This window comes from Drosophila obscura, unplaced genomic scaffold (genome assembly GCF_018151105.1).
Source record: "Drosophila obscura isolate BZ-5 IFL unplaced genomic scaffold, ASM1815110v1 contig_179, whole genome shotgun sequence".
In the NCBI taxonomy this organism is placed as follows: domain Eukaryota; kingdom Metazoa; phylum Arthropoda; class Insecta; order Diptera; family Drosophilidae; genus Drosophila; species Drosophila obscura.
The window spans coordinates 5105311-5118751 of record NW_024542766.1 but is presented as its reverse complement, the minus strand read 5'-3'; the positions used below and the strand labels follow the sequence as shown (position 1 = coordinate 5118751).

Genomic DNA, 13441 nt, shown 5'->3' with positions numbered 1-13441 from the left:
TTGCATGTTAAATAGGCTCACAAAAAGAATCTGGCGACTCTTCAGTAGAAGAAATTTTGGATTGATTTTCTATCTCTATCTTAATTTTCTACGAAAACTAATAAAAATGTAGTATGTATATTTTCCACGACCATCTTTTATATTTATTTTGTTCTGCATATGAAAATGTCAGATTTCCATTGTAACTAAATTTCTGGTATTATTAATCCCTTCCTATTCCTTTTATTCCCCTCAGAACTATCACTATCACATTGGCATGCCTTTTTTGCTCTTAAACACCCCAAAAATAACAGCAGATGTTCTTTACATTTCTTGATTTAATATTTATTCAAGAGAAATCTCCTTTCACCCACTTGTTCATATATATTTCAAGCAAATAAATCTCAAATTAACCGCAAACACTCACCCACACCACACCCCATGAATACGCACACACACACACATGCCACAACCCCGGCACCTCTCACTGGAAAATCTAATTACATTACGCACCAAACCGAAAAATGTGTCCCTCTGTCCTGAAATGGAGAGCCACCTCAGAGCACTGAAACCGCACATAAAAACCACATAAAATCACCTGCGTGAACGCCCACGTGCCACATGTGAGGGGGGGCACAATGAAAGGGAAAGGGTATGTGCCACAAGGGGGCACGACACGATTTTAATTTATGACCTGTGCTTGTGATTTTTGATGGAATATTTCTGGGGAAAATCACATCATCGTCCATAGGGTCCGAAAGCTGTTGACAACTCTCTACAGAGAGAGAGAGAGAGAGTGAGAGAGCGTGGGGAAAGGGGTGCGGTGCGCTGCATGTTCGATCGGTTCACAGGGCGAGTGATAAATTCCATCTATAATTACCAGGGGAATGTGCCTCTACCCCACTTCATATTCGAATAATATCCCAAGTTTGCACAGGGAGTCTTTTTTCTTCTTGGAATAATATGCTCCCCAATTTGTGGTGCGGCCTTTGTGTGCCACGTTTGTCTAGGGCAAAGTTCTGAGTGCTCCCCAGCGTGTATTTAAATTGATTTTAAATGAGAATAGAACCTGGAAAACTTTAAACCAATTATTAAATCGGTTTTTGGGTTTTATTTTTAGAGCGGAAACACAAAACATATTTTGGGAAGTATTTGAAAAAAAAGCGACAAATTTACACCAGTGCCGGGACTTGAGGGAGTTTTATTTCCACAAATTAATATTCATTTCCCTAATAGACCTTGTTAAACATTTATTTCTTGACTTTTTAGACTTTTTAATGCGTTTTAATGTTAAGAAATGCCGCAAAAAAAAAAATACAGCAAATCAGTGTCCATAAATTTAAATTAAATTTGTAGCCAAAAAAAAAAAAACAGGAAAAAGCGAATACTTTTACCATAAAAAAACCCATGAAAAGGGAAGACTTTTTTCATACGAAAACCCAAGAAAAGAGAACAATATTTTTTCCAAAGCAAAACCAGGAAGAAAGAAATGGCTTTTCCTTCAACAAAAACCAAGTAAAATGAATAAATGTGTTTTCCTTTTGCCAAAAGTAAATACAATTTGTAAATTTTGCCTTTTCTGGGTATTCGGAGGAAAAGCTTCGCTTCTGCTCGCCTGTTCGCCCGTTCGCGTCGCTTTTTGGAAAATGAATAATGTCGTTTGTACTTAATTTGAATGACAAATGTTCCAATGCCATAAACGTATTTATTACGTTTCGTTCAGCAGCAGGAGGAAATATGTATCTTCCGAGGGTGCATCTCTTTACTGGTCTCCTGTCTCCAAAGCCTGTCCGCTCATATATCTCTCTGGTGCCACCACGCCCCCTCCTTATCCTTGGGGCTGCTGCCATCAGCTGGCTTTTTGCTTCATTAATCGTTCAACGCTCTGTTGTATTTTTGCTTAATTATGTGAAAGAAAGGGGTGCCGTTGCTGTGGCAGCAGCACCTCCTTTCCTTTCCCCACTCTCTGAGGTGTGAGTTATTTGCTTTTGCTACTTGATAATTATGGTACATTAATTTCAATTTATTTGCATGACTGTTTCTCCAATGAATCTGATTAATTTGTTTATTGTTAATTAATATATTTTGCGTCTACTTTCTCTCTTGCAGCATAAAATCATGATTACGAGAAAATGCAGATAAAAATGTCGACGAACACCAATTGGAAGTCTCCGCAAAGTCTCTGGGCAGCTTTGTTTGTGGTAAGTAAATCAAAGAAAACTAAGTATTAGGCGGGCTTTAGGACAAATTCGAGTAGCTCTCATCAAAAACCACTTGTGGGAATAAAATTTAAAATTTCTGAAATTTCGAAACTTAAATATACAAATAATTGAAAACTTTCTATAAATTCTACAACTTTCGATGGCCTCATACTTCTTAGAAATAGGCTTTAAATTGCTTAGTAATATCCCAAATATACAGTACATATTTAATCTGTTAAAATGCCGCAGAATTTCGCAAAATGTTGTCTTGGAAATCAGAAAAAAAAGAACTCTTTAATGCATGACATAATCATAAAATCCACTAGGCCACAAAATTTGTGACAATTATAAACCTCAGGCTGTGGCCGAAAGCCTGACCCCCCCACCCCCTGCCGCATCATTTCACACCCCATCAAATGAGGGGCAAAATTTCATAAATTTTAAAGCAGCAGAAAGTCCCCCACGCTCCCACGCTTTTGGCTTGTCGGAAAATGTAATAAAGAATCAAATTACCAATCATTTTTTGTTCCTTGCTCGTTGCTAAACATTAAACCCTTTTCTCCCACAGACAGACAGAGAGAGAGAGAAAGTCCGATAAAGAGCGGGTGGGTAGATTGGGCGGATGGATACGTTTCCTTGTCCTTGACAGCAACACGTGCCGCTGTGTGATTGCGGATACTTTTCGAACCGCTTGTTGGAGTGAAGAGGGTAGAATGGGGATCGGGGATCCAATGGAGCGAAAACCGAAAGAAACCCGATTTGTAATTCAACCGATTCGATGGTCAAAAGCAGAGTCATTGCCTTTCTGGCCATAAAGGATTACTCTTTCGCTGTGTGTGTGTGTGGTGTGTGTGTGTGTGTGGGTAAAACTTAAGTCTTAATGTGGGTTGTGGAGGCGTGTCCTTAACTTGTTACTGTGTGCACATTACCATAATGTGTTTTATCTGCTCTGGATCTACTCTTCCCGTTGCAACAGTTAGAAATCACTTAAGAAGCTTCGTACTTTAACCGCCCCAATAATCCCGGAAAGTATCCCCTTTCCACCCACCCCCTTTGTCTTCCCCTTGTGTGTGTGTGTGTGTGTGTGCGACCTTTAGTTGTTTGTCCCTGGTACTGCTCCTTCTGCCTGGGTCGTCCTGGCATTTGGTTTCTTGCGTTGCGTGAAATTGCAAAATCAATCAATTCGATTACGTATACGTAATATTTATAAATATTTTATGCTAAGCTTTTGTTCGCATACTTTCCTCCTTTCGCTTCTCTTGTTCTCTGTCTCTTATTCTCTTATGTAAATTACGATTGTTTGGGCATGTGCCTCCCTTTTGGCGGTCCCAGTCCCACACTGTATATTTGTATTTGTTGCCATGCGGGCGCTTTCCACAGTTCGAGTTGGTTCTGATATGTAAATAATGCACAGCAACCAGGTACATGGGTTTACACACACACACGACAGGTACGATAGGGTTTGTATGCATTTACATATGTATTTGTATGTACTGTTGGACCGATGTGTTTGATGAGGTTAATGGCCACTTAATATGGATAGTCGTTTGATAAGGGGCGGACAACCTTTTGCGAAATAGTAGTACCTGACAGTGCAGTGTCTGTCGGAATCAATTAAATGCTGACAGCTATTGAGTTTATTGCAAATCCAGATAGTTTTTTTTTGTTGGGTGGATTTTATAACAAATCGATAGAAAATTAAAAAACTTCGGTATTTATTCGATCAGCTATCGATAAGTAGATAAATGCAAATATAGAATTGAATGTAATAAATATTAAATGTACGCTCTTTGCATATCAGATAGAAGTCAATCAGTTAATAGTCGTTAAATGCTCATAAAATATATAAAAATTAAATTAAAATAATTAATTCATTAAATTGATCGATGCGGCTCCGAAAAAATAATCGATAGTTTTAGATAAATATGCAATAATTAATCGGTGCTAAAAAATATTAAATCCTACATTAGGCAATTTATCTTACACCCATTTAACTTACTTTTGATGAGATTACCGACATGAAATCCAAATAAATTGATAAAACAAAAAATACATAGGCTATGTTATCCTTATCCTTTTTGCCTTTTACAACCATAAACCCATAGCTTAATGCAACTTCAACAATTGTCGATAAATATGTACGCAAAATCTGAGAGGCTAGCCTTTTAATCCATCGATTGTTGCATTGAAGCGTATATTCAATAAACCAATCATAATTTTATTATCCATTTAGGGAGCGCCCATTTTCCCATACATAAATTATTTTATCAGAGAGTGTTGTGTGTGTGTGTGTGTGTTTGTGTGTGTACGAATGAAAAATGTTGAATTTGAAGTTAAGCTGCGAAAATGGCTAACAATTTAGATACTAATCCTCATCCATAGCTATATATTCCATACCCACACACATATCCCTCCCCCAACATTTTCATCGACTAATTCTCTTTAATAGAAAATTGCATATCAATGAATACGCATCGAATCGATCTCTGGCTGTTAGCGTTTTCAATTGTTTTTGTAGGCTGTTTATTAAATATTTAAACGCTTTGCACTCGTATGTACATACACGTATTTGCAGGCTCATTGTGGCTGTTATTCATGTATTGGACATGCTCGTATGTATTTAGGGTTTGTTTGAAAAATACCCCGTACTTTTTGTGGACACATGCAGTTTGTCCGGCATTTAAATAAATATTGCGCTTTTTATTCGTGCACACACACACACACAGAGACACAGAAACACAGAGACACAGAGACATCAACCATCAACTCTATTTAATTGTTTTAAAATGCCTGCGTGTGCCCATGGTATCGATGAGAAATTCATTTCTGGCTTTATTTTTTTCTTTCTTCATTTGTTTTATTGGCACACGTCCTACATAATTTATGCTCCCGCTGTGCCTTTAGTGCCAAAGGTTTAACAAATATTTTGGTATTCGGCTGTAAAAAGTCAAAAGCATTTTTTGCGGCACGAGTGTGTGTGGGAGTCCCATGTATGTGGGTGGGAGTCTGTTTGTGGGTGAATATTGTATGAGGGTCAAAGTGATATTTGATCGAAAGCTAATTGAATCAATTGTTTATTGATAGATAAGTGATCGATTTAGGTGGTATTACTTGACAGAACAATTGTGCACTCATTATTTCGCTATTAGACGTAATTAGTGCAGATTTAATGCGTTTTATTGTTGTTTGCATCACCATAAATATATCGATAATTATCGAGGGCAGTTTTAAAGGATAAAAAATGCTTTTAAATATAAAAACTTCTTGCAATAAATGTTTTGCCATGGCAAATGCTTAAACTCTTTTATTATGTCACCAAGCTTTTACCATGCCACACATGTCTCTAATTGCAACTTAAAAACGCTTGTCGATGGCTTATCCAAAACGTTTTTATTTATTTTGTTGTTGGCTGCAGGTATCCAACCGCCTATGGGATAGTCTCCGCAATTTGTGGGCCACACACACTAATCTTTTTACGGCTCAACAGTTGGAAGTCGCATAGCGTGCAAAATCGCATGACATTTTCACGCATGATGCACACACACACACACACACACCAACTGACACATGCATCGTATGTGTGTGTATGTATGAGAGAGAGAGAGAGGAGAAAATTGTTTGGTATTAATCATCGTTGGACTGCCCGCACAAGCCGCAAATCGTGTCAGCCACACACAGAGGCCGCCGCCAAATGTGTGTCCTGTCTGTTTGTTGAAGCGTGTATGTTAGAGAGCCATGTGTGTGTGTGTGTGTGTGTGTGTGTGGGGGCAGGCGTGGGGTCCATGCGTATGCCTGCTGTGGCGTAATAATTGTTTGGCCTCAGCGGCATATCCACACACACACACACACCCACACAAACGCACTCACACAAAGTCGCACACATGGAGTTTCGTGTTAGTCTGTCACGTGATTAGCCCCCCCCCCCGCAACCTCACCTGTCCCGGCGAATGGCGAGTGGCGGATGGCCGCTCGTTCAGGTGTGTTTGAAATTATGCGGAAATTGTTGCATATTTAAGTGGGCACGCGTGAATAACTGTTAAAAACTTTATAATCACAACTTTGTGTGACCGTTTCAGTTTGCACACAGGCGTTTAAGCCACAACGTTGCAAATTGATGAAGTTCTCCCCCTCTTGGCCGCAGGAGAAAGTCCCTGAAACGAAGGTCAGTGCCGTGCGGCTATAAAGGGAAAGTTTTAAAGAAAACGTTCAAGTTTGCATAATCAAATACTGATGATGATCTATTTGAGGAGGAGAGCAGTATAAATAGATAATACTTTAATCATTCGAGGCAGAACTTTGGTAACTTCCACTCCAATTATTCCCCAAAGAAAATCTCAGCCATGAACCAAAAACAAAAAAAAAAACAACTTGAAAAATTATAAATTAATTTGCGGGGCAATGGCAATTGTAGCCAAGATATTGAAATGCATAACTGAATTCTTTTTGTCTACTCATTTGGTTAGAGCAGAGCACACAAAAAACTTTGAGTAATTGAGCTCGAAAGCAGCAAAAGAAAATAGAAAAAAAAACGCAAAGAAAAGGAAGACAAAAAAATGTACCACGGGATCTGGATCTGGAGGAAAGCAAGCGCAAGCACAAGAAACGGACATGGGGAAGCGGTCATAATGGAATATCTAAGATGCTGACTTCCCTTGCCCCTTCCCCCCCCTGTAGTCTGCTGCTTTCTCGCGGGATGTGCCGTGCTCCGCTCTCCAGTCGTTCAGTTTTCGACTTGGGACTGTAACAAAGTCAAATGCAAGTATTATTGGCATGCTAAGAGAGGGAAGCTAAGGGGGGAAAGGGTGGACAAAAAGATAAAGAGTTTGAGGAGCGGAAAGAGAGAGAGAGAGAAAGAGAGGGAGAGGATGTGGCAGTGGAAGCCTTGGTAGCTCCACATAGTAGTACATTCCCTGGAGCAAAGAAATGGCTAATGTACGAAATATTTCATGATTTTGCAGCTACTTTTTTTTTTCAGCAGCATCACCCTCCTCCGCTGACTTGGCTTCGCTTCTCTTTTTGATTCACTTTCTAAAGGGTATACAGATTTTTTTAAATATGTTTGTAACACAGAAAAGAGGATCAATCCTATATGGTATATCGAACGGCATTCATATACCTATATCTGTGCGTTTCGTTTTCAAGTAAGGTTCTACATTAATTAACTTTAATAATGGCGAGCCTTCACCTGAATTTTTAACCAAATAACAGTGAAAATATATATTTTATCATATTTATGGCATAGGAATGATTGCTAGTAGAACAAGTCCTTGGAGAGTATTATTTTTAGCTTAAAAATTGTTACTTTATTCCACGTTTCCAGCAACAAGTGAAAGTTCGCTCAAAATCGTAGTTCGTAGTTCATGGTATCTCCTAGGGTATCTTAAGTTTCGAATACCCCATATAGGATAGCTATCCTTCCTTTCCATGTTTCTTTTCTTAGTTTTCTTTACTTTTCCTCTTGGTTTAGCTGAAATCTTGCATTCTTTTATTCATTTCATGCCATTCAGACTAGTTCTCTAACTCCCACTGCCACTCCCACTGCCACTCCTTCTCGCCTTCTGTTTGGCCTGTCGTCCATTCGTTTTCAGCTGAATTCAGTTTTGTTTGTTGCTCTCTCTCTCTATACTCTCACACACACACACACACACACACACATACTCATACAAACACTCATACAAACACTCATACACTCACTCATACACTCACTCATCTATGCACTCATACAAAAGCCAAAGTGGCGCGATTTTGCTTCTGCGGCATTGTTATGTGTTTGACGGGCGCCACTACGGAATAGGCGAGGGGTGTGTGCGGGTGCTGCTGTGCTGGTGGAGGAGAGGGGCATTGCATTGAATTGGTTTGCTCAATGTGCTACCCAAAAGTTGAACTTTCAGTTTGGTGGAAGTTTCAGGCAGGGGTCTGCCAGGGGAAGGAATTAGAGGGAGTCTTATGTACTGGCTATGTACTGTTGTATATTATATATAGTGTATTTTTATACAGATACAATTAGTAAGAAAATACACTACAATTGACCATTAGGCGCTGTTGAGGCAATTAAGATGCAATTGAAGATTATACAGGCAAAATTTAAGTTGTTAAAAACATTTATAAATATATATTTTTTTTCTTATAGTTTAGAACTTTATTTTATTTTATTTATATTTTAATTTTAAATATTTCCTGAATTTTAATAAAACTTTTTAACATTTTTTTTTTATTAATATGATTGAGCCTACAAAGATCTCGGCATGAAATTCTACATAAAAACTTGGATGAATGTTTTCTACCTAAAATTGTACACAAGGAATATTCCTACATTCCAAATAATATTCTACATAATCAGTTAACTTTTATTTTACGGCTGTGAGGTATTGAAAAATAAACCAAAATTATGTGCCACTCACTTCCAATATTAACCTTTTGCTGTCTCTATAAATTTGCACTGGTCCAATCATACCTTATGCCCAAGGGAATATACCCCATGGTATGTGTTGATGTTGTTAATGATTTATTTTTGTGACTTGTATAGTTTGCCCCTTCCCACTCCCACATACCAATTTGATCCAGCAAATCCCAGGCTCCATTTCGGCGTTCCTTTAGTTGCCATAATAACAATAGTCATGGCTGCTATATACTTCTATATACACACATACATACATATATATATTATATAGAGTAAATGGAGTATAAAGAAAGAAAGCAGAGAAAGCAGCAGCGAGGAGAAAGAAATGCCAGTAATGAGAGTTGTCCATTTGTGGTAATTAATTTTAATGCTGGAGCAGAGGCGACGTTGCCAATTTCGAGAGGAGAAAACGATGTCAATGGACATTCGGCGTCACATTTGTGGCAGAACGTCAATGGCGGAGCCAACAGCAGCGGGTCCCAACAAATGGGGCGAAAACAAAAAAAAAAACCAACAAATGGAGAAAGCCGCAGTCACAGCAGCCGCAGCAGCCACAGCCACAGCCACCAATTGAAATTAGAAAATTGCCCACAGCCAGCAGGAAAACTCTTTTTGGACATTGTCCTGGATTATTTTGATATGGCCGCCTGTGCCGCAAAATGTTGCGCCTGTAATTAGTCGCCAGGCCTGGGTCTGAGCCTGTGACCCGAAACACCTGGTGACCCCCCCCTCGTTCTCTTCTCTTTAAGCCCGTGAATCCATCAATAATTTATGCATAATTTAATTACCAGCCGAAAAAGAAAGTGCAAAAGGTGTAAGAAGGAAAAGTGTGACTTTGGTTCACGTCACGGCCTTTGTGTCGATTCATTCCCGTCAAGATTTAATCTTTGTATCAATTTGTCGGCCAAGTCGCCTTGCGTGCTGCTCCTTTGGCTACCAGCAAACACACAAAAAAAAAAAAAAGGGTTCTTTGTTGTAAATGGGAACAGCGGTAGCCCCCCCCCCTAAGCAAACCTCCTCCCACATGCCTAGGACAGGTCCTTGAGGCAGGCCTTTGTGCAGGCTTTGCTTGTTCTTTGCCCGGCACCCACTTTTCGAGTGGATTTATTGTTACGTGTAGTAAATATTTTTGCCTGCCTCAATCTAGTTTTTCCTTTTATTTGGAGCTGCTTTTCTGTTCATTTTCATTTTTTTTTTTTTCTTTCTTTGCCCGTTTGCAATTTGACTTTGGGACCCACAAGGTTTTTTTTTTTTTGTTGTGGGATATTTTGCGTGCAACCAAGCTCTTGCTTCTGCCACACTATTTCTGTCTTTCTGTCTGTCTTTCTGTCTGTCTGTCTGAAGGAGTATCTGGCTGTTGGGGCGGACCCGATATTTGTTTTTGTCTCTCTGTCTGTCTGTCTGCGTGTGTATCTGTGTGTTCTGTGTTTGTTCACTGTTGTGTTAGGGCGTGTTAATGGCCCAGGCGTAGTTGACAAGTTTTTGCGGTGAGTGTTTTCGTAGTGTGCTTCAAGAAGTTCCACTCAAGAGCTCCTCCTTCTCCTCCTTTCTGCTGTACCATTTGTGAAGATGATTAATGGTAACAGTGAGTGCTAGGGTAGGGGGGAGTTAGACTGATGTTGAAATTGCGGTCAGTCAGGTATTTGGGAAATTGAAATTCTTATAAGTCGGGCCAAAAAATATCAAAGTGGTGGGCAGGGAGTATGGTGGCAGAAATCTAAAGATTTGGTAGTAGAAGCAGACGGTATAGGAAAGTGTAAATAGTGCTGTGGAAAGGGAGTAGATTAGAGCAGAGATTGATGCATAGATCTATGCATAAATCGATTTAATTATATCCTAATTTTTTCTAATATGATCACTTTTATAATTCCTTATAGTACATATAATACCTTCCTCCATTGGCTAGTTTTTGTGTCGCAGATCATCATATTTAATGGAGTAGAATTAAATGGAATACAAACGCATTTTACGAACCCCAAAAGCTTAATTATTTTTTCTTTAAAACAATCGGAAAAAGCGCATTAAAAGCTGACAGCCCCCCTTCAGCAATTGTAACACAGTTTTTTCGCCACCAAATAATTTCCTTTATTAAGAGACATTTCGAGACACCGCCCCACCCCCACCGCCACCACCACTTCACATTTCTGTTGGCATTTTGGCGAGCAATTAATAAATGGGAAATGGTCTGCATGAAAACTCAATTTAATGTTCGCTTCTCCGCTCTCCCTCTTTGGGTCTCTCCCTCTCCCTTGCGCTTATAGTACTCCATTTTTGGATGGGTTAATGGGTGGCGCGGGGTTGGGGAGCTGGGAAGTGTCCCTGCCATTTGCCACTTGAAATGCCTGTCTTTTGTGCAAATATCACGTACCAACCAGCAGCTAACAACAACAGTTATACGATGGACTGCCATGGCACTCCCATTCTGGGATACTCTTTCTCTACCCTAGCCATTACTCCACTGGGCACTCTCTCTCTCTCTCTTGGGCTCCACTCGTTATTTACTTCTTTATGGCACTGCCTGGCCGTTGTTGTCCCCTTGGTAGAACTCTCTTTGGCTGCTCTGGGTTCTCCCTGGTTGGGTTGGGTTCTAGCTCTGGGTTCTCCGCTTTATCGCGCTGTTTTGTACGTGTAGAACAGGCTTACAAATTTGTAACACTCTCATTGTAATACGTTTGCGAGCCTGCACTCTCTGTCTGCGTCTGCATCCCTCTGGTTCTCCCTCTGGCGCTGCCTGTGGCTCTCTGGTGTCTCGCTTTTGGTTTGTGTTACTGTAACTGCTTTCTGGCTATCTGGCGACAAACACTCGACGCTCTGGCTGTTTGCTTTTGACTCTTATCCCCCCCCCCTTACCATTCGAATCCGACACTGCCATCCCCATCCCATCCCCCTCTTAACTCTCTCTCTCTGAACATTCGGCATGTCGTGCATTTTATTTCAATTTCATTTCGATTCCATTTTTGAGTTAATGACTCCGGGACATGCAAAGTATCCAACGGCAGCCCCCCAGCACCAGCCCCACCCCCTGCTGAAACACAAGCGAAAAACCAAAAGTTTCTTCTGGCATTGCATGGCTAAGGCTGCTCTCTGTGATTGCTGCCATATCCTTCTCACATATAACCCAACCATCGATGCTATTTATTGACAAAGTTTTTGTCACATATCAATATTTTTGTTACGCTTTTTTTTATACGTTTAGATATTTATTTTATTTTTTTATTTGAAATGTTTTTTTTTTTTACCAAGAGTTTTTTTGATTCTTTTTTCTTCCTTTTTTTGTATTCTTTATGGTTTAAGTTTTGGTTTGGCCCATTATCGCAGGACATTTCGTATGTGGGTTGTGTGCAAACTGATTGATGGAATGGATGCAATAATTCCTGGGAAATACTACTTTTATGGGTTATATCACAGGCTATAAAATACGCTGGGGCAACACAAATACAACAGGCTCTGGCGAGAGGCGCACAAAATACTTAACTTTCGTTATGAAAAATCCCGCAATAAATGATTACCTTAACCCCTAACTCTGTGATAGTTTCTATATAGTTTGTAGAGCCATAGATCTATAGCATATATCTCCAATTAAATGTCAAATCTATTAAGCCTGAACGCCTTTTTCCCCATGCCAAATCTCATTGAATGCTCCCCGGCCGCTGCTTTTTATGGCCTACAAATAGTTTTTCTCTACAAAGGGTTTGTTTCACTTCAAATAAACGCCTTTTTTATGGCAGATTTGCCACATAAAAGCCCTGAACCACCCCACAAAGACCCTCCAACCATAAGAGACACCCAACCGCCCTGCCATAGCCGACCCACTCGCCTGCTCTGGAGGTCACAACGAAGCCATATGGAGAGCAGAGAGTGTGCCGTGTGCCGTGTGCCGTGTGTCGCGACTCTCGAGTTGCATATAAAACCGGAAACAGTTAACAAACGGCTAAGCCCCTTTGGCCACTTACAGGCAGTTAAATAGCATTGGAAGCAGACACTAGAAAGTGCTACCCTGTACACACACACCTCTTTCGCTCTCTCTCTCTCTCTCTCTCTCACTCTCTCTGTCTTTGTCTCTTTTCCAATTGCGTCATTGGGCTTTTTCAGGTTATATTTTTGGAGTGATGCTGACATTTGACCTTTGCCTTTGCCTTTACCTTTACCCCCACACCCCGAGCCCCACACTCATGTGTATGAGTGCGAATGCGAGTGTGTGCGTTAAGTGTTTGCCATCGAAAATTAATGACAAAGTAATGTCAGTCAAATGGATAGACAGCAGCAGACAATCCGACAGGTTAGACACAACACAACACAACAGAACAGAACAGAACAGAGGTCCCCAATGCCCGGAAACGTATGGACCAGGGGCCATAACCAGAAACCAGAAACAGAGCTAGAATCATAGCCACATAGCCTCCCGCTCTACCATCTACCATCAGAGCGAAGAATCAAAAACCCAAAAAGCCAGTACTAGACAGGCAACCATCTAACCGTCCATCCATCCATCCATCCATCCATCCCTTGTCATGTCATCGTAGCCTCGTAGACTGTTTCTATAGCGACACTCCAGTTTCCCAGCTCATCCAGCTGGCATCATCCTGGCATCCTGGCTGCCAAAAAAAAACCCTCCTCCTGCTGTGGCAGCAACCTGTGCAACCTTCTCGCTATGCTCGGCATACGGAAATGTTAGCTCATTGACGTTTTGTGTGCCGCCTGTCGGCTGTCGCTTTGAATAAATAACTGACGTGACGCAACAGACACATTAACCAGAACAGAATATTACGTATATATATATATATCCAAATATATATATAGATGTATCTGTAACTGTGTATATGTAGATATGTATATGTATCTGTAGAGTGTATCTTTTCTC

At 40.3% G+C, this 13441-nt stretch overlaps 1 protein-coding gene across 4 annotated transcripts in view; it reads left to right on the top strand.

Moving 5' to 3' along the window:
* Window positions 1-13441, top strand: part of LOC111082928 (protein madd-4) — a 77549-nt gene that overhangs the window by 22462 nt on the left and 41646 nt on the right. For all 4 annotated transcript variants that reach the window (XM_022379176.2, XM_022379179.2, XM_022379177.2 and 1 more), the window contains exon 2: window positions 2089-2180. In XM_022379176.2, the coding sequence (XP_022234868.2) occupies window positions 2112-2180 (69 nt within the window). In that variant the 5' untranslated portion in view covers window positions 2089-2111. The remainder of the gene's footprint in view (window positions 1-2088; window positions 2181-13441) is intronic.